Source organism: Trichosurus vulpecula, chromosome 8 (genome assembly GCF_011100635.1).
Source record: "Trichosurus vulpecula isolate mTriVul1 chromosome 8, mTriVul1.pri, whole genome shotgun sequence".
In the NCBI taxonomy this organism is placed as follows: domain Eukaryota; kingdom Metazoa; phylum Chordata; class Mammalia; order Diprotodontia; family Phalangeridae; genus Trichosurus; species Trichosurus vulpecula.
The window spans coordinates 16285828-16311278 of NC_050580.1; the positions used below are offsets into that span (position 1 = coordinate 16285828).

The 25451-nt window shown below is 36.3% G+C and overlaps 1 protein-coding gene across 1 annotated transcript in view; it reads right to left on the bottom strand.

Moving 5' to 3' along the window:
• PCDH15 (protocadherin related 15) overlaps window positions 1-25451 on the bottom strand; it is a 1035697-nt gene that overhangs the window by 177795 nt on the left and 832451 nt on the right. Inside the window, exons 21-22 of the mRNA XM_036735025.1 lie at window positions 22433-22573; window positions 20192-20304 (exon numbers count right to left, since the gene is read on the bottom strand). Coding sequence (XP_036590920.1) covers window positions 20192-20304; window positions 22433-22573 — 254 coding nt within the window. The remainder of the gene's footprint in view (window positions 1-20191; window positions 20305-22432; window positions 22574-25451) is intronic.

The window sequence follows — 25451 nt, forward strand, 5'->3', positions numbered from 1 at the left end:
TGTGAGATTTTTATCGCCTAGTACATGGTTAATTTTTGAGTACGTACCACTGAGAAAAAGTATATTCCTTTTTATCTCCATTCAGTTTTCTCCAGAGGTCTGTTATATCTGCCTTTTCTAAAATTCTATTCACCTCCTTAACTTCTTTCTTATTTATTTTGAGGTTAGATTTATCAAGTACAGAGAGGGGGAGGTTGAGGTCCCCCACTAGTATGGTTTTGCTGTCTGTGTCTTCCTGTAACTCCCTTAACTTCTCTAAGAATTTGCATGCTATACCACTTGGTGCATATATGTTAAATAATTATATTGCTTCATTGTTTATGATGCCTCTTAGAAGGATATGGTGTCTTTCCTTATCTCTTTTAATTGGATCTATCTTTGCTTTTGTTTTGTCTGAGATTAGGATTGCTACTCCTGCTTTTTTTTTTTTTTTACTTTAGCTGAAGCACAATATATATTCTGCTCTAGCCTTTTACCTTTACCCTGTGTGTATCTCCCTGTTTCAAATGTGTTTCTTGTAAACACCATATTGTAGGATTATGGTTTTTAATCCATTCTGCTATCTGCCTCCATTATATGGAAGAATTCATCTCATTCACATTCACAGTTATGATTACAAGCTATGTCTTTTTCTCCATCCTATTCCCCCCCATTTATGCTTTTATTTTTCCCTTCTCCTTTCCACTCCTCAAAAGTTTTGCTTTTGATCGCTGCCTTCCTCAATTTACCCTCCTCCTTGATTCCCCTCCCTTCTTACTCTTTTCCCCTTGTTACTTCTTCCCTCCCTTCTCATCACCCCCTTTTCTTTCCCCTTTCCTCTCCTACTGCCTGTAGGAAAAGTGTGATTTCTATACTTATCAGAGTATGTTGTTCTCTTCTTGAACCAAATCTGATGAGAATGAAGCTCATATACTACTCTTCTCCCTCCTTTCTTTCCCTCCACTATAATACATTTTTGTGCCTCTTCATGTGATGTAATTTACCCTTTTCTATTATCTCCTTACCCCTTCTCCCAGAACCCTCCCTTTATATCTCTTAATTATATTTTTATCAACATATCAGTCATTTTATACTGACACCCACAGTCTATGTGTATCCTGTTCAATTTTCATAATAACTGTACTATTCTCAAGATTGACATATATATTATATATATACATACATATAATGTATATATAACAATATAATCCCATATAACGATGTAAACAATTTGCCCTTACTGATTAACCAGGTTTGTGGGTTTTTTCCCTCATTTACCTTTTTATGTCTCTCTTGAGTTTTTATTTGAAGATCAAATTTTCCATTGAGCTCTGGTCTTTTCATCAGGAAGGTCTGGAATTTCCTTGTTTCATTGAATGTATATATCCTTGCCTGAAAAATTATGCTCAGTTTTGCTGGGTAGTTAATCCTTGGTTGTAGTCCAAGCTCCTTTGCCTTTTGGAATATTGTGTTCCAATTTCTCCTGTCATTTAATGTAGAAGTTGAAAAATCCTGAGTGATCCTGCCTATAGTTCCATGATATTTGAATTGTTTCTTTTTGGCTGTTTGTAGGATTTGTTCCTGAGTAGATAATTCTGAAATTTGGTTATAATATTTCTTGGAATTTTCAATTTGGGATCTCTTTCGGGGGTGATTGATGGATTCATTCAATGACTATTTTCCCCTCTGGTTTTAGGACCTCAGGACAGTTATCTACCATCTTTTCTTTTACCTCCCTAATTTTGTTTTTAAAATCCTCGTTTAGCTCTTCCAGGAATGCTTTTTGGGCTTGAGACCAGTTCACATTGCCTTTTGAGATATCAGATGTGCGTATAGTGTCAACGCTGTCCTCTTCCCAATTGGTATTTTGATCTTCCTTCTCTCCATAAAAAGAATCAATGTTGTTTTTTGTGTGTTCTTCTTCATGTTGGTTAGCTTTTTTCTTGCTTTAAAGTAGATTTCTGCTTCTGGGGCTCAGGGAGCTCTGTCCCAGGTTTCTTGTTCTGGGAATTGTAAGCCTAGTTACTGGTTTTGTGTGCTATGGCCTCAGGTTTCCTGAGGTGTGGAGGAGGGTTCGTCTGGCTGCCGGAAGTCCCTCTTCCCCTGGGGGTGTTCTCCAGCACAGTGGTCTCAGCCAGTGTCCCTGCTGGTCTCTGCCACTTATCCTTGCTGTGCAAAGGCATGTCTGGGTTTCTGGTGTTGACCCTTACTGGCTCCATCCTTCTGGTACTGAGGCACTCCTGCTCTTTGGCTACTGAAGCCCCACTTCTGGCTCCTCTATTCCAGGGTTTTTCCCAATGTATTTTCTGGGTCAGGGAGGGAGGGATGAGAGCCTTTTACCTGGCCATTTGTGACTCCCAGAAGTTCAAGAAGGCAAGTTTCAAATCTTTGGGTTGCAAGCCTCAGGAGTAGATTTCTTCAGGCCACAGGCACTGTGCTGCTGCCTCCTGTCAGTTCGACAGACTCCCGTCCTGTGATGGGAAGCCTGGGGATCTCTGCTGGTTTTATGCACCCAACTTTCTCTAAAATTTACCAACTTCAATGACAAACAATAAATTCTGCATATAACCAGCAGGAAGAGCTTCCAAGATAAAGGAAAAGAAGTTTTAATAGTACAAGACTATTGTACATTTACCAGATGCCACAGAAGTAAATGGAAATCTAAGAATTCTGAAGAGCCCAGGAGTTCAAGATGTGACCTAAAGTGATATATGCAAGCCTGAGCCTAATGTGAACAGAAAAGTGGCATTTGAAATATTATACACTCCCAGTGCATAGAACAAGTGAGCAAATATCCCACAAAACAGAAACATGAGAAAAATACAAAGGTAGAGTAAGCAAAGAAGGCACGAATAACAAAATGAATTGCACCCAGTTTTTTTTTAAGAAAAATAATACTAGAGTAAGACTGTTGTGGGGTTAAAAAACATGAAAAGATTTTTTTCCCTAAAAGTACAAAAGAAGATAAATATGAAAGTGGAACTCAAATAAAATAAATCAACGAAGGAAGAGGCCTGAATCATTTTTAGCTAAGCCACATACTGCTTCATGTACAAGGGAATCAACATTTTCTTGTGGCACTAAAATGCAGAATGGGAGGGTGCAGTAAAAGAGTGGGGGAGAAGATAGAGGGAAATATGTAATGCATGTCCCTCAAGTAAATTGTAAATAAGGTAGGGAAAATAACTCTTGAGTCTATCTGGAAGAAGATGGTCTTTGGGAGAATGGGTAAGGAGGAAAATTGAGGAATTGAAACAAGGAATGGAAAGGAAAGGATTTTCACATCATTGATGGGAGCAGGTCATATTAAAGAATATTCCTATGGGATGAGATATATGAGAGAGATATATGGTAATGGAGATGAGGTCTTAAAATGGATATATTTGGGAGAGATTTTACGCTTAGAGAGACTACCATCTTTAAGAAAGTGGTGTGACTCTTAGACTGCATCTTTTCTCAGGAGGAGAATCAGAACTCCTGGATGCAACTTTCATCCATAATAGTGGGAGGACATTAACTTAGAGATGGGATTTTCATAGAAAATTGGTTAAAATGATCATGGGGAAGGCATGGGGAATCATACAGTCAGTAGCACATAAAAATTTCTACGATGGGATGCTGCTGCTTTACTCTCTACTTCCTGCAGGAATTGATACATATAAGACTGAGTCACAACAACGACAGAAAAATAGAGAAAATTAAAGATTTATAAGCCAGCAACATATAATCTATTTAGAAGACAGAACTCAAAATAGGTAATGGAAATTTAAATTCCATGATGAAAAGAGATAGAGAGAAAAAAAAAGTTTAAAGATTCTGAATCAAAGAATAAAAGCCTAGAATAGATAGAAAGTAAAGATAATTATTGAACACAATAAAATAAAGAATACCTTGTTTGAAAATAAGTTCAGGAAATTAAAAAAAAAAACTAACTAAAGAACTTGAAGGGGAAGAAGTGAATTGGGATTTTATGAAGCCACTTAACTCATAGAAAAGAAGAATAATTGGTTAACCAGATAAAAAGAAAAAGGGTTTTATAAGTAAAACTGGGAAAAAAAATCCAGGGAAAAGAGGGGATAGTTTGAGAGTGAGGGGAAATGAGCTGGTAAAAATATGATTATCTTAGATTAAGTAGAAATAGCAAGAGATAAATTGCTACCTTCACAGAGGAAGAGTAGTAAAATATCCTAACTCAAAAAAAAATATGGAAACAAATGGAAAAAATACATAATCAGAATTCTCAAAACTTTAAAAGTGAATATGTTATGCAATCCAATGAAATGAAAATACTGAGAAAACAAAACCCCACAATCTGTTGTTTACAAAAAATACAGCTAAAAATCAAAGACACAGACAGGATAAAAATGGAAGTTGTGAGCAAAATTTACTATACGTAAGGAGAATCCAAAGAAAGAGTTGCAATTATTTTATTAAATAAAATAAAAACAAAATGTATAACATAATTAGAGATAAACAATACAACTACATTATGCTGAAGGGAATCACAGTCATCAAAACAATATCAATATTAGATGCATATGCTTCAAGTTACTCAACATCTGAATCTATTCACTAAATTTCAAGGAGGTATAAATTAATAAAATAAGAACAGGGGACTTTGATGTATTTTCCTTAGTTTTTGGAAATCCAAAGAAAGATTAAAAAGAGAAATTAAAGAATTGAACAAATTGCTGGAGAAATTAGAACCAAAAGGCATAACATTTGTTAATGGGACTACTAAAGAATATGCATATTAGTAAGTGCCACATGTTACTTATACAATAATGGCAACGTTTTCAGGCACAGAGATATTGAAAATAAAAATAAAAAAGACTAGAATGGTAAGCTCATCTTTTACAGACTATAATAAATAAAAATAGCAATTAATTTTAAAGCACAAAGAACACAGACAAAAATGGAGACTGAAAAATGAAATCTTAAATATAAATGGTTAAAAAACCAAGCATAGAAACAATTTATAATTATGTAAAAGAAAAAATGTGGTGAAAAACATGTCAATATTCATGATATACAGTGCCAGTCCTCTGGGGGAAATTATATCCCCAAAAACATTTATTAAGATAACAGAAAAGGAGAATAATGAACTGAATATGCATTTTTAAAAATTAGAAATAAAATAAGCCCACAAATTAAACAAAAAGAGATAATATTGGAAACTAGAGGGAAAATAAATTGAAAGCAAACAAAAACTAAAGAGGTGATAAGACTCTAGCTGTTTTTTGAAAAAAAAATAACAAAAAGGATAAATATTTAGACAATCTGATTATAAAGAAGAGGGCAGAAAACCAAATCAACAGAACAGCAAATGAACAAGGTGAAATTTAAAAAAAAAGAACCAGTGGAAATAACTAAGTATTGTCAGAACCTACTGTGCACAGTTACATGCTAACAAACCTGAAAACATGAAAGGAGTAGAACAATACTTTCAAAAATATGAAATACTTTAAATGGCAGAAGGCCAATGGAATTTTTAAAATTATTGTAATCTCAAAAAATGAAATACGTCTATAGAATAGTTGTTTTGGAGTGATCAAAGGTGAACTCCTGGGCTGGGCCTGATATATATTTAGGGAATAATTATATGGAACAAGTGTAGTGCTAATATTCCAAAAATATTTTCAAAATTGATAAAGTATTCTACGAGATTACTTTTATGAGTAAAGCATATTTATAATACCTACTCCAGAAAAAGACAAAGCAAAAGATAAAACTATAGGTAAACAATATCACTAAATTTGATAAAAATTAAAATAAAATCCCATTCAAAAGATAAAAGCAATTCATCTAAGGCATCATTCATCATGACCAAGTTAAATGTATGCAAGGGATACAAGCAGGCATAATAAGAAAATCTTCATTATCATTAATCATATTACAGAAAAAAAATCTAATGCTACATTATTGTCTTGATAGATGCAGAAAAAGCCTTTGAGAAAAAGCACAACCCTCATTGATGATAAAATGTGACAAATTATAGTCATAATGCCATCTTTTTTAAAACATAGAAACAATCTAAAACTAAAAGTGAGCATTGTATTCAATGGGGATTAACTAGAAGCTTTCCCAATAAATATTGAAGTAAAGAAAGAATACTTACTCTCCCAAGTATTATTTGATATGTGTCTAGAAATCTAGCAATAGTATTATGACAAGAAAAGTAATAATTGTATTTAACATTTATATAGCACTTACTATGTGCCAGGCACTGTGCTAAGAACTTTACATTTATTATCTCATTTGATCCTCACACCTATCTCAGGAGGTAAACATCATCATCATCATCATCATCATCATCATCATCGTCGTCGTCGTCATCTCATATTTATATAGGGCATATTTCATGCCTGGTGCTGTGTCTATGCTATTTTATCCTCATAACAACTCTGGAAGTTAGGTACAATTATCATTCCCATTTTACACATGAGGAAGCTGAGGCAAAGATAAGTTAAGTGACCTGATTAAGATCACACAGCTAGGAAGTGTTCGAGGTCACATCTAAACTCATGTCTTCTTGACTCCAGGTCCACTGCTCTATCCACTGCACCAGGAATAAAGATACTAAAGAGATAAACCACCACTAAATAGTAAAGCCATGATGGTTCACTTAGAATATCCTAGGAAATCATCAAATATAGTAATTAATAAAATAGTTTCAATTAAATTACAAGCTACAAAGTGAAACTTCTCTCCCCCATTAACATTATTTCCACATAATAATTAATAAAATCTTGAAAGCAATCACTGAAAAAGGATATTCCATTCCAAATGACTAAAAATGCATAAAGTACTTCAAAGTACCCAAAAAAACTTGTATAGATTCAAAGTACTACTTAAAGAAAATAAAAGCAATTTAAATAGATGTTTAATATTCATTGCTCATGGATAGGTCATGTGAATGTAATAAAAAACAAAAATATTATCAAAATTAATTTGTGGTTTTAATAGCATAGCTGCAAAACTTTCAATAATAACTTTACAATAATAATACAATAATAACTTTACAATAATAACATGATTCCTTTGAAGAAAAAGAAGACCGTGAATATCAAGGGAAAGAATGAAAAAGAAAGAATAAACAAGGACTAGAACTTCCACAACTCAGGCTATATTATAAAGCAGAAAGTCTTCAAAACCATTTGGTAATGGTTAAAAATAAATAGACATAGGTTAATAGAATAGATTAGACATGGGAATCAGAAGTAATGTAACACAATAATCTGGTGCTTGATAAATGAGAAAATGTTGCTTAGGGACAAACTCTTTATGTGATTAAAAAAATTGGGGGAAAACTAGCAGTCTGGCAGGAATTAGGCATATTAAACCATAACTTTCAATACATCCTAAAAGGATATATGACCTTAATGTTAAAGATGATACTACAAAATGCTAGAAGATGAGGTCATATATCTTTTAAAATTACAAGTAGAAGTATACTGAACCAAATAAAATATAGAAGTATTTGCAAAAGAAAATAAAAATAAGATAGCTTTAATTCAGGAAATCGAAAATCTTCTGCATGAACAAAAATAACACAAGTAGCTTAAGGAGGTAAAAGGTCAAATAGAAAGGGAAAAATACATATATAGTATTCCCAAATATATAAATGGTCAAAGTATAGAAAAATTCTCAAAAGAAAACAATTTTGGGCAGCTAGGTGGGACAGTAGGTAAGACATTGGCCCTGAAGTCTGGAGGACCTGAGTTCAAATCCAGTCTTAGATACTCATTAGCTGTGTGACCTTGGACAAGTCACTTAACCTTGATTGCCTTTAAAAATGTAAACTATTAATAACCACATGAAACAATTAACTAAATCACTCGGGATAAGATGAATGCAAATCGAAACAGCCTTGAGATTTCACTTCACATCCTAGAACTTGGCAAAAATGACAAAGTATGGGAGTAGTCAATGTTGGAGGGACTACAGGAAAATAGGCACACTAGTGCATTATTATTGGAGCTGTGAATCATTATAATCATTTGGTGAAAAGTAGCACCAAGTAGATTTTAACTATCCTTTTATTAGGGAATCTATTATGAGGCTTGTTCCCACAAGAAGGTCATTGACAAGAAGAAAGTCCACATAGTCATCAAAATATTTACAATGGCAATTTTTGTAGTAGCAAAGAATTGGAAAACAAAGTACAAGTCCATTAGTTCGGGATCATTAAGCAAATGTGATGTAATATTACTGTGCTGTAAGAAACAGTAACTATGATAAATATAGAGAAACATGAATAGATCCACACGATCTGATAAGACAGAAACAAGAAAACAATGTACCAAAATAAGCACAGCATGATAAATGCAAAGAACAACAGTGAAACAAATAAAACTGAATGAAATGAAATTACCAAAACCAAGTGCGGCCCCAATGAACAGATATGAGCAAATATCCCCCATCCACTCCTTTAAAGAGGTGGGAGTTCTATGGGTGTGGTACTTTGCAAATATTTTCAGACTTTTTCAAGGTATTTATTGGTTTTGCTAATATTTTAAACTTTTTCTTTCTCTTTTTTCCCTTTAAGAAATAGTATTTCTTTTTCTTTTTTTGATTTTTTGGCAGGGCAATTGGGGTTAAGTGACTTGCCCAAGGTCACATAGCCAGTATATGTGTCAAGTGTCTGAGGCTGGATTTGAACTCAGGTCCTCCTGACTCCAGGGCCAACGCTCTACTCACTGCACCACCTAGCTGCCCCAGAAATAACATTTCTTATATAGGATGGCTTTCTAAGAGAGAATGAGAGGGAAGTACACTGCGAAAAATCTTGATTATGCAAAAAAAAGTAGCAATACAAATTAATTTGCTTATTTTTTAAAGCAAAGATTGTCTCTGCCCTCAAGGAGCTTGCAGTCTATTAAAGCAAGACAATACATGTTGTGGTGGTCAGGGAGGGATATTTTGATTTGTAAAGTTAGTGAGTAGAGGCAAGTAGACAGTTTTTTTTTTTCTTAATATAATTGATTTGATTCTGGTTCAAGAACTGGAAAGCTAGGGCAGGGTAAATGTGGCAGCAGAGTACTTAAATCAGCAGGGCATGAAGAAGGCCAGCAGTAGCATGGATCATGACTGGAACAAGGACTAGATGTAGTGGATGTCTGATTCGACCATTAATCCAAATAGCAGGGTATAGGGTGGGATTGTGGCAATGATAACAATGTGATGGAATATGGTCACAATTTCTCATCCAGGAGGCAACCTAGATCCCGAGCAGGTGATTCAGTAGTGGAATACACATGCTGGCTAGAGCAAGGTATTGATGTGATGGGTTGAAATATTAATTAAGGTGGGACCTTTTTACTGTTTTCTCTTTTAGCACTTATTTAATCAAGTGTCCTTGATGAGTCAAGCCTTTGTTTCTTTAATTACATCAGGAGTCTTTTATGACCTCCTTGCCTCAAGGGAAAGCCTAGGCCACATGGGTTTAAGACACATGTTTGTGATGCTTTTAGGTCATGTGGGTGAGCTGCACATGTGACTCCCCTTTGACCCTGAACAAGATATATAAATCCAGAGGTTGGCGTCCTCCCTTGGGGCTCTCAGCCACTGGAAGAGTGGTGTGGGACTCTGGGCAGCTAATCTAAGAGACTCCAGGCTTGTGTACCCAGATGCTGATGCTTTCTGATAACTATGAATTGTGATTTGGTCTGTTTATATTGTGTATGTTTGCAATTTGTTTGTATTTGCTCAGAAGTTTAGGTTGCTGGTTCTTCCTCCTGAACTAAGTGAATGATATTTGTATGTTGGATTAAAGTGAGATTGTTAACCCCTTAACGTTGCTTTCCTTAGTAAAGCAGATCAAATGAACCTGTGCTGGAAGCTCTTGTTGCTGGTCTTGTTGGGTCTTACACCCTACAACAGCTGTTAGCGAGATTGTTGCAACTTGGGTGACAGAGGTTATCACAGATTAGAACAAGAGGGCCCTGGGGCAGGAATTTCTCTTGGTGATAAAATACTCCAGAACACTTTTTCTGGTCGGGGCAGCAAAAAGCCTAGCTCTCTTGCCATTAGGACCAGAAACCATGGCAGCATTCACTGAGGGTAATTAAAAGTGGAATCAATTAAGTAGTTCAAAATAGAGGGACATTAAATCTGGAATAACAAGAGAAGGTAGGGTTTGTGATGGGGCTTGAAGAGTGAGGGGGATGATCAGCAATGGAAGCACAGGTCGTTCTAGATCCCAAGAATGAAATGAGCAAATGTTTAGAGGCCAGCAAGTAAGAGTCGTTGACGGAGGTAAGTGACTGCAACCAGGCAGATATGGAAGATATGGATGAGAATAGTAAAAGACAAACCTCTCTTGCTAGGCTGGCATCAAATTAAAGAGGGATTAAATAGCAGGTTAGTGAGTTAGGCCTATATTTCTCATATAGGCTCAAGAAATAGTTTTTATTAGATATAAATACATTTACATTTTGGGGTTACTCGAAGTTGGAGACTTAAGACTATAATCTCTTCCTTTGCCAGTTTCGTCTACTATATTAAAATATGAAAAAAAAGTTTCCCATAATAATGAAATTCATTCCACTTTCATTTGGCAGGATGGAAGGAAGGCAAAAATAAAAGATGGCTTGTACTAGTGTTCATTGTCACAACATAAGAAGATCTAAGAACCCTAAGGTAGGAGAAAAAGAGAGTATGACAGTGATATTCTGCTCAAGGGAATTGCTCTTATTTAATGGAATCCTGGATGGCATCTGTGGAATTAGTGAATGACTTTAGAAACTTTTCATCACATCTTCTTCCCTTCCCCATCACCTGCTCCAGGACCAGAACTATTTAAAAAAGGGAGCTTTTCAACAGAAAAAAAATGAGCTAAGCTATAACATGCTTAAGTATGTGTAATGAGGAAAAGGAGAATATCAAGCTTTCTTTTCTGCTGTTACCCACATGTAGGTCAAATAGAATCCTAATTGTTCTTCATCACAAACACTTTGTGGGAACCAAAGTCATTTGATTTCTTTAGTAAACATTAAAGTCAAGAATGGGTTATTTATCATCTCTTGGATTTGTGTGGTTTCATGCTTTTAGGATTAAAGAAAAAGAAAATGGCAGGACTATTGTTATAACCCAAGAGCCAGGCAATTGTGAGTAGCTCAAGATATAAGTGCTTTCCATTTTTGGAAGGAATAATTGTCCCCATTTTTCTGCCTGAGTAAAGACAGTGTTATAGGAATGACACAAAATATGAGTGGGCAAGGCTCAGATCATTGTGATGACCTGAACAAAGCTAATTTACAGATCATAAATCTCATTTGCCCTGTGATAGATTCTTCTTTTGTTATCAAGCCTATTAAACATTTCAGAAAAAAAAAACCTGGAGAAATTAATTAATTGTTTTCAACCTACGAAGTTTTATATAAAGTACCCAAAGTTAGAAAGGTATGGGGTAGGTAATCTTTCTGAGCTGTGCATTAAAAAATAATATTTACAGTTCAAAATGCTTTAAAAACACTATTTAATTTGATTTTCACAAAGCCCTGCAAAGTAGTTTCTATTATTGTCACCATTTTACAGACAACAAAACAGAGGCTGAGAGGTTAAGAGACTTGCCCAAGGTCACACACCTCCTTAGTGTCTGAGCCAATATCTGAATTGAGTTCTTCCTGACTGGGTCTCCACTTCATTGAATCACAGAACTTTACAGTTGGGAGAAACTCAACAGCCACATAGCCCAAAGCATATGTGAAAGGAATTCTCATGACACTGTTTCCAAAAAGTGATCAACCAGCCTCTGCTTAAAATCCTCTTTTGAAATCTGTAACATGACATCATTAGACAAGGCACTTTCTTCTTTCAAGTTCCATTAAAGCCCAAGATCTAGGATCCTATGATCTCTGTCCTCAAAAAGAGTATTTTTTCTGGGTATACCATTTTTGGATTTCATGTTATTGACATGGACACATATTGTCACTTCCACGACCATTTATTTCATGATAATGATGGTCCTCAGCTCTTTTAAAGTTGGCTTGTAGTACATTTCCATAGCAATTGTAGCAAATGATACACTGAGAGAGGCTGTATGCCCTGGAAAACACCCTTAATCTGGGTATCAGTCTTTGTTTGTTTGTTTTAGATTCCGCTGCATAGCCAGGCTTTCATCACAGGAAATCAAGTTTTGGATCATTCTAGCACCAGATAATTGACGAGTCTGTGTTCCCAGAGTTAGCACACTAATGAATAGACCTACATTTGCATAACCAAATATGTAGTTGTTGCCTCTAAATGGGGAAGGTGAAAGGTGGTCATTATGCATTCAGCACCTTTTATCTTAAAGGACATTAAGCAACAATACTTAAAATGAAAAAGAACAGAATAATCACAGAAAGAAAGTAAGTTCCTGGTCAATAGTTTGCTAATAGTTGTTAAGCACCTGCAGTAGCCTAACAACTGTGCCAAGTGCTAAGGATATAAAGAGAAGCATAAGACAGTCCATGCCCCCAAGGGGCTCACTCTTTAAGAAGGGTGACTACACATAAAAAGGTTTAAAAAGGAGTAGATCTTAGAAACAAATTGGCAAATTTGCACTATAAAGTTTTTGTTCGAAGATGTGTTTTCTGATCTAATTGACCTATGATCTCTGTAGGTTGGGGAGGCATTATACAGGGTGTTCCTAACGTCTGGACACACAAGCAAAAATGTATATTTTCAAGAAATGAAATGAATGAAGTTTTCAAAAACATTTTATTTAATTGGAATATTAACAAATAACACCTTCAATATGATGGCCATCATTTGTGATGCAAAGGTTGATGCAATTTGCAAGATTCACATCAACTTGATGCAATAGCTCCACATTGTCGTCAATTTTAGCACATTCACTCTTTATGCGTTCAATCAAGCATGTGCATCTGTGATTTTCACTGAGTACACCTTCTCCTTTAGCATACCCCAGACAAAGAAGTTGCTGAACAACACACAGTCTTCAGAGCCTTCGGTGAAATGGTTAATGAGATGTTAATGAGATTTCCTGTGTCCAGACTTTAGGGACACCCTATAGTATCCTGGGTAGCATATTGGATTTGGAGTATGGATTACAGTGATCATCCTAGTGTTTGACTTGTATTAGCCGTGGAGCCTACCTTTGGCAAGGCACTTAACCTTCATGGGCATCAGACCCCTCTTGGTTTACATGTTAAACTATAGATAAAGTGTGATCAGTGTTTTAAGAATTTTACCATTCTGATGAAATTATAGTTAAATCATCAATATCAGTCAGACTTTGTAATATTTCTAGCCTCCATTCTTGGGCTTTCTTTCTTTCTTTTCCATTATGTCACATTTGAACCATGGTCCAAATTGCCCTTCATCTGCAAAGTGACGTTACTGACTATTATTAGGGAGCCACAGGCCTTGGGTTATTTGATTAATAAACCAAGTGGTAACAGGGATACTTCATCCCTATTACCTAGTCTACAATATTCAGTTAGACAATCTAGTGAGTGTGTTCATCAGTGTATATATCTCTTGGATAGAGACTACAAATGGACAGTAACTTGGCCCAGAACTGAACAGGATGAAGAACAGACTGAGTCTTTTGGGAAAATTTTAGAGTTATTTAATGACCCTAAACTTCTACCTGAAATGATCATCTACCTTTTTAATGCTAATATTCTGCATGAGTTGTATGTCTGTGAGTCTTAGAATGCTAAGACCCCCAGTGAATTGAAAAGGAATATCACCTAAAAGGCAATTAAGAAGTGTGTGGCAGGAGTGATCAGACTGCAACCAATTCAAAATGAAGGTCAGGCTTAGTGTTTGATGAAGCAGTAATATAATAAAAGATATCATATAAAAATGTATCGGCAGAAAAGAAGAGGAGCTGATCATCTGAAGAAGAAGCAGAATTGAGTGATGGCCCATGTGCTCTACTGCTATTTCTCGTAAGTAATAAGAAAGTAAATGGCATAATCAAAGGATTCTCTTATAGCAAACCTATGGGAGAACTTGGGTAGAACCAACACAGACTGGACAGGTTTGGCTGGGACATGAACTGCATCATTGGAGGGAACTTCCTAATAAACAATCTCACAAATCCATTTGAATATTAGCCAGATGGCATCCTAATGGTCCATTCATATTCTCTCATATCTGTCCTCCTAAATATAACAATAGTAATAACTCACATTTCTAGAAAGTTTTAAGGTTTACAAATCACTTTCCTGACAACATTTGTGAGAGATAGATGGCCCAAGTGTGGTTATACCCATTTTACAGGTGAAGGATTAAGTTTCAGAGAAATCTTGTTGTACCTGCAGGGTCAGAGATGAGATATGGACCCAGATTTCCTGATGACAAAGTCAGAACTATTTTAAGAAAAATGTACTAGAAAATGGCCTGCATCCATTTTAGAGGTGGTCTTAGAAGTAAATCAGGCAGAATATATTTGTTAAACACTTATTATGGTCCAAGCACAGGGCCAAGGCCTGTTCAATGAGGTTTTGTAAGGGAAATATGGAAAGAGAAGGTTGAAATACTACAGGAGGCCTAGATCTTCACTCCTGCTTTGAAAAGGTTTCAAAGGTTATTTCATGTCTCCCTTCTACCTAGCTAAGGCAAGCTCCTTAAGTTTCATGGTTCATATAGAGTTCTCTTTTACCCTCTTTAATTTATTTCCCTACCCAGCTATACTGAGTGACCATAGCCAAGATAATGTCTCCCAGACCCATATGGGATAGGGCCAAGTGAGTCTCAGAAGTATAGCTCTCCCCTCAGCCCTTGTACACTGAAGGACTCCACCTCTCCTTGGTTTTTTTACTGGAGACAGGAATCTTCCCAATCCTCTCTCTGGCTAGACCAACTTCATTAGGAGCAACCTGTATGTTCACGGAAGGGTTACTCATTGAATAAGTAATCAGTACAATGACCAAGTCCTGTTGGGAAAACCAGGCACAACTAAAAGAGACTTTCAGTGCTTTGTCATCCCCTGAAAAACTGCTGTCGAACATAGTGGGAACCTGGTATTGGGAACCCTCCTGCTCAAATGCATGTAAGTTGCCCTCTGTCAATTAGATTGAGCAAAATGTGTGAAATGTACTTGCATGTATTAAAATCTGGAAAGCCCGATATTCTTTGACAGTGTGAAATTTGAGCTCAGCTTCATTTGGTAAACACTTATTAAGATCTTACTGCGATCAAAACACTATTAATAACTTTTGCAAATGAGAAAACACGCAAGCAAGCAACAAGTATTTTTAAATCAGTATGCCCAGCTGGGGAACACAAAAAGGTAACTAAATCAGTGCCTGCCCTCAAGGAGCTTACCTTGTACAGAAGAAACAATGTGGAAAAAAAAACCAAAAATATACAAAGTAAATACACATTAATTGGAGTCAGTTTTGTAAACCATAAATACAGCTGCAGAGTTTAATCCTTTTCTCTGGACCTTTACTTCAGTGATCTTAAAACTCGAATGTATCTTTGTTCATATCCACATCTACATATATGGATATTATTATGACATCAAATGTACATCTATCTGCAGCTATCTATCTATCTTTGTATGGATCTGATTATCCACCATCATTTGTTGTAGTACTGGAGTCTTCTGTCCTGGTCCTGCTGCCACATCTCCAGACTTGTCCACCATGCCTCAGTTGCTCCCTCTTCCTAGAAGTTCTCTTTGCCCCAGAGATCCTGTCTCCCAGACTATAATCTCTAAAGAACTGAAGAGGAATATCTGTCTTCCCATTTCTAAGTTCCTCCTCAGATCACTATTTTGAGGAAAGGCCAGGACCAGCCAAGCTTCACTCTTCTTGGTCCTTCAGCACCATACTCCTCTTCCCTCCCCCCACTACCTTTTCAGCTCCCTTTTATGGGTTGTCTTGACCTACAGAATATAAGTTCCTAAGAGGCACGAATTGCCTTTTTTCTTTTTTATGTCTAGTATTTTGCATGGTTATTAATCCATAGTCATCATTAATAAATGCTAAGTGACTCATTGATTTCAGGAAGACCTAGGTTCAAATCCAGCCTCTCTCATTCTCCAGTAATAATAATGAACATTCGTATGTTTGTTTTAAGGTTTGCAACATGCTCTACGTAAATTATCACAAGTTAACTCCTTTAATCCCTATAATCTTCAGATAGCTTCCTAGTATATGACTAAATCCTAAACGGACTATGTCTGAGTTGGTGCAGGGAGTTTCCAAAGGGAATGTTTCTCCACTTTAGGAAGCTCATTCACAAGGATTAAGCAAGAGACTCTCCGTGTTCCCCTAAACACACTCTGAGCTCTACCTCCTCCCTACCTTTACTGACTATTTTTCAGTCAAAGGGAACCATTCTAATTCTACCACCCAAACCCACTAGACACCCAGCATTCTCCAAATCTTGTGCCTCTATTAATGGTATCCACTATGCCTCAATTGTCCTTGCCTCTTCTGGCTGAAACATTCCTAGAGTGCATAACCCCACTCAAATGTCATTCATTTTCCTTTTACTCACCTGTTTCCTGAAGTCATAATGACCTCCCCTCTCTCCCTTATTCAGTACTTACAGAGCACTTTTATTTAAACATCTCTATGTAATTACCACATAGCCTGTATATTACAGTTATCTGTGTGTTCTACCAACCAGCAGACCAAACTGTCCACTGGAATAGAGACCAGGTCTTACCAAAACCCAACACAGAATACTTTCTCAGTGCTTAAGAAAGCATTCCAAACATTTGATGCTCAATAAATGTTTTTTGGATGAGTGAATGGCCATTTAATCAACCAACAGACATATTAAATACCTACTCTGTGGCAGGTACAAGGGATACAAAGACAGCTATGAAAACAGTCCCTGTCCTGAAGACCTTATATTCTTTCAGGGTAGACAACTTGTACAAATATACACATGCACACATATATACACCCACGTATGTATGTATATATGTATAAACATGTGTACATATATGAATATTTTAGTGTATGCATATACACACAATTAATGCAAAGTAGTTTTGGAATGGAAGGAGCCAGCTTCTAGTAGATGGGGTAGGGGATGAAAAGGAGAAGAAAAGCCTCAGTCAATGAAGGAATAATAGTATGCTGACAAACTATCAAATTACAACTATTACACATTCACTTTAGCCTCTTACAAGTGTTAACACATCCAAATATCAACCCTTATTTGTCTATAAGTGCACCACAATTATACGGCAGAGGATATAAGACTTCAGCATTTTTTGTTTGTTTGTTTTTTTGTTTTTTCCACAAAAACGTAGTGCTAGAGATGGTCCAGAAGATCAGAAAGATCTTCTTGAAGTGGGGCTTGGGGACCTTCTTTTCCTTTGCCTTCTACGTTAATAGGGCAAAAGATGATGGAATGATAGAAGTTTCTCAATCTGTAAAAAGAGGGGGCTGGACTCACTAGCTTCTGTGGAATCTTCCGGACCAGAATCTGTGCTCCTGTGGTCTTATAAAATGGTTCCCCTCCATTAGTCCAATTTAGAGACATTTGACTAAGCCTTTTGAAAACAAACTTTTTAATATTCAAATATTTTCTTATTAGACAAATAATACAATAGGGAAAGGATTAAAGAATTTTTTTTAAATCGAGGAAAAATACCTCTCACCTTCAGTGAGCCTGAGGTGTGTGAGAAAGTCAGTATTAGATATATCAGCACTAAAGAATTTCTTTATTTTTTCTTCCATATTGTATGAGATCTCTTGGCTTTGACATGTTCATATATATCATGGTATACATATGTGCCAACAGTACTTTAACTGAATTAGTTGCCAACAAGTATTTACTAAGCACTTACTACCTGACGGGCACAGAGCCAAGCACTAGGGAAATAAAGACAAATTGAAACAATATTTGCCCTAGGGGAACTTGCATTCTAATGGGGCAGATAATATAATGAGAATAAGGATATGAATCATGACCTCGTCAATGTGTGTTCTGTGCTACCTCTGCTTCTCGTCTTTGGAGGCAAGACCAATCTCATTGGAATTACCTTGGACTTAATAAAAAATGCCCTGTAGAATCCAATGCCTTGATGTGGTCATTATAGCATCATCTGCAAACAGATAACTGAGGAATCTTACCCCTGAGAGAGGGAATCCCTTGGACTTTTCAATTGGTGCCAAAAATACTTCATAACTCTGGCAAAAAAGTTTTGGGGCACATCCCCTTCCCTGTCTTATGCCTCACTTAACATTGATCCTCAATGGATAATAGGTTAATTGCATCAAATTATGTACATATTCTTAAGTGTCATGGAATATTCTGTGATATTAACCTTGGTATGAAGGCTGGCTAGTTGAAATAGAGTATTTAAGTCTGTATTTTGCTCTGCTGAGTCAAGTGCCTTTTTTCCATCAATATATGATTGCTACAGTGGGATTTTTAAATTCTGTACACTTTTCAGTCAATTGTGATAAAGATTCTGTCTGCTAAAGAGAATTGGAGAAAACTTCTGCCCCTTCCCTTTCCAGGTTTTCCTCAAGGATTCACTGGAGGGACGTCCTCACACTGATTGGCTAGACACGAGAAAGCACACCTTTTCTGAGGTAGCAATCTTGTCTGGAATACTCTGAATTCTTTTGGAATCTCTCCCTCTTTGGAATATATTTTAAAATTAATTTAAAAGTGCTTTTAATTTCCTATCACCTCCAAAGAAAATTTACTTTGAGATTATTGTTTTATGTACAATTTAGAATGATTTATTGGATTTGGAAATCATGAGAAGCTTCTGTAAAGGTACAGTTCATACTCCTTGATAGCTTTGTGTCACTTAAATTCTAACAATAGGTAATATATTAAGGTTTGCGAAGTACTTTACATGTATTATCTCATTGTCTCCTCCAACAATAACCCCGGGATAATAGTGTAATATTATCCTCATTTGAGGAGAGGTCAAGTGAACTCCCTCGGGTAACATAGCTAGTAAGTATCTGGGTAGGAGTCACAACCAGGCCTTCCTTACTTGAATTCTGACACTACATACAAAATCTTATGTGATAACCTGGTAGCAATGAAAATCATAGCCCCCTCCTGCCACTTTCCTCCTGCGTCATTCTGGTCCACGTATTATTCTAAATTTGACATAAGAGGTTCACCTAATGAGTTCGGTGCTTCCTTACTCTCAACAACACAAGAATGTCAGTAGAGTTCTTGGCATGCCTCATGACCCAGTCTTGGTTAGAATGCTGGAAAATCAGTTAGGAAGACCAGAGTTCTAGTCCTGCCTTAGATATTTACTAGTTTTTTTAAACTATATTTACTAGAATAAGGCACTTAATTTCTCATAGCCTCAGTTTCCTCATCTGAAAAATGAGGATAATATGAGGTCTTGTTTCATACCGTTGTTGTTGGGATCAACTTAGCTAGCAGTTGTGAAATGCACTGCAAACCCACAAGCCTCATAGAAATGAGAGCTATTATTGTTTTATTGTTGTGGTAAAGCTACTTCTTGATGGCCTATTGTATTCTGGTTCTTTGAAGCTAAACTATTAAAACTATCTACTATGTCAGCCTGTTCCTACCATCCATCTGGCTTTCCATTGCTCTCTGACTGATATTTGTTTTTAGCCTTTCGGAGAATGAATTTTTTTGTGACTTATAGCCATAGGATTTTATAGGTATGAGCAACTGTACCTGGCAGAAATTCAGACATTAAAGGAGGTTTATATTTTCCAAATGCAAATCATCTATTGTGAACTCAAGTTAACAATTTGTTGTATGTCCTTGGTATACACACACACACACACACACACACACACACACACACACACACACACACCTGTATCTTGTTATACCTCTACAAACCAGTGACATTGGCCTCTTGCTATTCCTGGATCATGATACTCCATGTCCTAACTTTGGGCATTTTTACTAGATGTCTACCATACCTAGCTTACCTGGCTTTATTTAAAGTTTCAGTAAATGTCCCTCCTTCTTCAAGAAGTATTTTCCAGTCCTTAATTTTAGTGTCTTCCCTCTGAGACCACACCAAATTTATCCCATATGTATCTTGTTTGTACATAGTTGTTTCCATGTTGGCTCCTCCACTGGATTGAGAACTCCTTGAGAGTATGGATTGGCTTTCCCCCCCTTTCTTTATATCCTCAGAGCTCAGGGTAGCACCTGGTACATAGCAGGCACTTAATGAATGTTTGTCAACTAACCCCCAAATTGGCAGTCACCAAATAATATTTTAAATTTCCACCCTGCTCCAATGTGGTTATTAAGCCAATACCTATATTCCTCTTGTGTGAAGCGTGGGATTTCTCCAGGATGCAAGACGAGGATTTTCACTGTGGCACTTCCAGACATCACAGGTTCCCCATCATCAAAAGCAACAACCTCCAGCTAGGGGGAAAAGCAAAGTTAAATAGAATCAAAGTAAAAGAGAGTATTGTTGTCATAAATGTGTGTCCTATATTTAGGTTGGAACAGAAGATGCATTTTCATCATGGCCACTTAATGAGTTAAAAAATGAAAAACAAGTCAACTCTTTTTTTTCAGAATTCTTTTAAATTAAATAATCTCTCCCCCCACTCCCAGAACTGAGTGGTTGCCTGAGACTAATGAACATATCACCTCACCCTGGAGCATAATGTCTGGAAAACTTTACAGATTCAATGCAAATTCTACCATTGTAAATGAATAGTTAAATGAAGACTACATAAAATGTACAGAGAACTCTAGAAGTAGTCCGCATGATGAAAACAAAAAGCAACCCTGGAACTTCTGTCACTTAGGTGATATTGGGATACTATTAAATATTGTTGAGGTTATTCTCCTCCTAATGGACCTTTCTCTTTTTGATTAAAAGAAAAAACAAACAAAACACCTCTAAAATATTTAAATAAAACTTATCTAACATCCAAAATAAGTCTAATACTCCAAAGGATTTGTGATATTATCAATATGAATATTCTCTCTACAGATGCTGATCCTAACCCATTCATGCCTACAAATTCTGTGCAAGTCTTGACCAGATTCTTTCCTACTTTCCCAAAGGGGATACGCCTAGTATGCCTGGTGTGTGGGGTAGTGATCTCACTCAAATTCTTTTGAAATCAAGGGCATGACAAAGGAACTTGTAATTGGTATTATTCATTATTCCTTATTCATCATGCTCACCATATTATCAACCCATGTCATTTTCTTAGTTACATAAATGACATCAATTTATTTTAAAAAAAATATAGCATCTTATTTCTAGAATAAACAGAACTATAATGTGCAATTTTGGTGCCTAAGACAAAATGTATCCTTAAATCTACTTTTTAATTCGTAATGTGATTATGTGTGTATATGTATATATGTCTAGACTATATGTATACATGTACATAAGTCTGCATGCATATATGTATATATGTATTCTAGATTGGTGTTTTCATCAATGTCATGCACTCCCAGGGTCCTTAATACATATCAGATGGCCTAATCACTGAAAATATAGTCTTAGAGAATTGCTTGGAACATTGAGCTGTGTAGTCTCCTGCCTGAGATCATATAGCTTTGCTAGTATGAATCACAGATATAGTGGAACTCAGGTATTTCTGACTCCAAGGTTACTCCATTCCACTAGACCTTGAAGCTTCTTGTGAGAATTGAGACAATTTGCTTTGGTAGGAGGAATAAAGTTATGATAAATGCTTAGATTTTGTTATTAATAGTGCCCTCAATTCGGTCGCTTCCTCTTTTGATTAATTATACTTTCTAATTACTTGCTAAGCTCCTAGGTAGTAACCAGGACTGCTGAAGAGTACGTGTCTGTTTTTTTTTTTTCTTTTCACCTCTTCAAGGTCAATACCATGAGGCAAATTCCCTGATGTTCTTCTCTATTCATGACTCTGAAAATAGATATAGCTCAGGGGAATTATCATGTGACAAATGAAAGAACTCAGCCTTTATCTAGAAGACCACTCTAGAGTTTTAACTTCTGACTCAGTAAAAAATATTTTAAAACATCCCAAACTTTACCTAAAACTGCAGTATATTTGGGGATATCTACATATTTTAATAAACAGAAAAATAACTACTGACACAGCATATATATATATATATGTATATATATATATATATATTAATTTAAGTATTTAAATCCAAGTGGTTTAATTATGATTGAAGAGCCATTACTATATTTCCAATATGCTATCTTAACAGACAGGTACAAATTGGGTATATGCTGTGCTACATATTCTAAAATGTCTTGAAAGAAAACCAGATTAATTAGATTGTACGTTCCCAGAGGGCAAGGACTATCTTTCAACTCTTTTTGTGTCCCTAGCACTTAGCACAATGCCCAGTACAAAGTAAGTGCTTAATAAAATTTTATTGATTGATTGATAACCAAATATTCACAGTATCTTCAACAGAATTTGAAAAATTGATATCACTTCCAAAGTCTAAAAAAATAAAAACTTGGCATGCCAGGGGTGGGGGGGGACAATAACACTGAGAAATCCACAATCACACTTGAGTGTACCTTAAATATTGTACTTGGTTCTTCATTGAGATTTACTCGAGTGATTACACGTCCTGAATATTTTTCTACGTCAAATATGCTTGCCGGGTAAGGATATTGTTTATCCTCCACTCGGTACCGCACATGGCTTGCTGGCAACCCCTGGAATATAATTGCATGTGATCAAATCACCATTTACAAAATGAAAACAGAAAATATTGAAAATCTCAGATAGTTACAAAGTTTGTGTTCTTTTACATATAAACAAGATGTTTCTTTGATGTACTTTGCCCCATTTTAAAATGCAGTAAAACCTAAGTTAAAATAACCTGGGCAGAAAGCCAGTCTGAATTGGGATCTAACTTGTAGAATATTTGAAAAGGAACAATATGCAAATCATATCTTCTATATCATATTTGTCAACTCATATTTCTGTCCATATCTACACTGTCATAGATGATGTAGACCTGGGCAGAGATATAGATAGATATAAAAAGGGTGCTCTGGAGATCTACAATTATAGATACAGAGATACACACTCTACTGTCTTTCCTTCTTTTTTACAATCACAATCTTCAGAAAACTCCCAGTGCTTCAAATATAATTCAGAATCAGTGCAAAGAAGGCTCATGACCTTTGCCTCTCCATCACCAAAAGTGCACTGAGTCCAGTTTTATCTCTTCAAAATCATTTGCCAAGGAACTGACAAACTAATCAGGATTCATAGGATTTTAAGATTAGGTATTCAAGGGACTTTGAGATGGTTCAGTTTGGCCATCTCATTTTGTGAATAAGTAACCTGAAGCATAGAGAAAAGTGACTGGCCCAAAGTTCATCAGGGGTAATTGGCCATATGAGAATTTGAAACCAGATGTTTAGCCTTTTCCTCTCTCAGATAAAAGTTGTTTAAACAGTGTGAGTTAGACACTGATGTTGGAAAGATCCTGTAACATTTTGCAGTAGGAGAGCCTTTTCTAAGTTTCCTTAAAAAAAGACATAAATGGCAGATCACTACTCTTATGTAATCAATTAGGCATATTGATGAAGATATGGCAACCATCATTGAAAAATCTGTATATCCCAATTTAAAAGGGAGAACAGTATCTTTAGTTTCTTGTCGTTGCTTAGTCATTTTAGTTATGTCTGACTCTTCATGACCCTATTTGGAATTTTCTTGGCAAAGATACTGTAGTAGTCTGTCATTTCCTTCTCCAGCTGATTTTACAGAAAAGGGAACTGAGGCAAACAGGGTAAAATAACTTTCTCAGGGTCAGCTATTAAGTGTTTGAGGCTGTATTTGAATTCAGGATCATAAGCCTACTTGACTTCAGGCTTGTCATTCTATCCACTATGCCATCTAACCCTGCCCAACAGAAATTTATTAAGCAAGGAATTGTGATAAGGAAACAAAATGAAACAATAACATCCCTCAAGAAGTTTATAGTCTCTGTCCATTTCCTTGATTTGACAGTAAACCCAGTCAAGGACAGGATACAGGGGAGAAAAACAGAACTGATTTTTTTACCTTTACTCAGGGAACAAATATTCTCCCAGCATACAGTAGAGCACCAAACTGACCAAGGTTTTCCCTTTTACTTTTAGGAAATATTGACTTTCTCAGATCCTGTTTCCAGTGTAGTAGGGATAGGAAAGATTGTGGTGCATGTGCGTGCATGCATGCATGTGTGTGTGTGTGTGTGTGTGTGTGTGTGTGAAAATTTACTTGTACTACTCCTTAACCTACTTTAAGGTGTCAGAAATGACTCCAAATACACCAAAGTAATTTTGGCCATAAAAAAGAAGCAAGTGTCCAGACTAATGAATGACAGTCTCTCCTGCCCCAACATCCATTGTGCTGCTCCCACCCCATTTAGAATGTTGTGTTCAGTAATGGTCATCATATCGTAGGAAGGGAGATCTTCAATTTGGCTTAGGTGGAGGAAGTCCACCAGGGCAATGGGAGGGAAGTCAGGCCATAAGAACAGAGATTTGAAAGAATTAGTGATGGTTGGCCTTGAGAAGATTGAGAGGAGACAACAAGGAAGAATTTTCATGGCTATCATGGGGAAGCAGCAAGATGTAGAGAGCCAGCCTCAGAGTAAGAAAGACTCCTGGGTTCCATCCAGTCTTGGATATATCCTGGCTGTGTTACTCTTGGTAAGCCAATTAACTTCTCAGTCCTTTATACAACTCTATAAGTTTAAGTTATAGAGGAGGTGCCATTTTGTGTTGTCAGAGCAAGTTCTACATGAATGAAATTGAAAACATAGTTTAAAATTTGAATGAGAGATTAGACTTGATAGACTTGGCCTTTGAGGATAGAACTGGTACAACGTGCAGAAATTGAAACGGAAGATTTGCACTCAATGGAAAACCTTCCTGACAATTAGAAGCACCCAAAGAGAATCCTTTCAGAGGGAATCCACTTCAGCTCTTTCATTTTATAGAAGAGGAAACTGAGAAAGATTCTCTGTGTATCCATGGATAAATAACTACCACCACCACCTGTACGCAATTAGAGTTCATTGTCAGGACACACCCTTCCATTGGATTCTATTGCCCTCCCCCCTCATCTCTGCTCTCTGGTTTCCTTCAAGTATCAATTAAAACTCCACCTGCTAGAAAAAGCTTTTCCAACCTCTCTTAATTCCAACACCTTCCCTCTGTTAGCACTTCCCATTTATCCTGGATAAGGTTTCTTTGTACATAGTTGTTTGCTTCTATTATCTGCTATGAGACCTTAAGCTCTTTGCAATCAGGGACAATTTTCCTTTTCTTGGTATTCTCAGAACATATTACTTAGTAAATGCTTAATGAATGCTCATTTACGGAATGATTTGAATCTAGAACCCTTTCGATACCTCTTTGGTTAAATATGTGTACATGCCTGTGTTGATTTGGCCATAGTAGGATTGAACATCTGAAGCCAGGAAGACCATAAAATCAAGGGATGAAGTATAGGGAAATTAAGGCTGGAAATTGAAATATAGAATGCACTCTAAATTCTGCCATGATTTTGAGGGCAACATTATATCTTAGA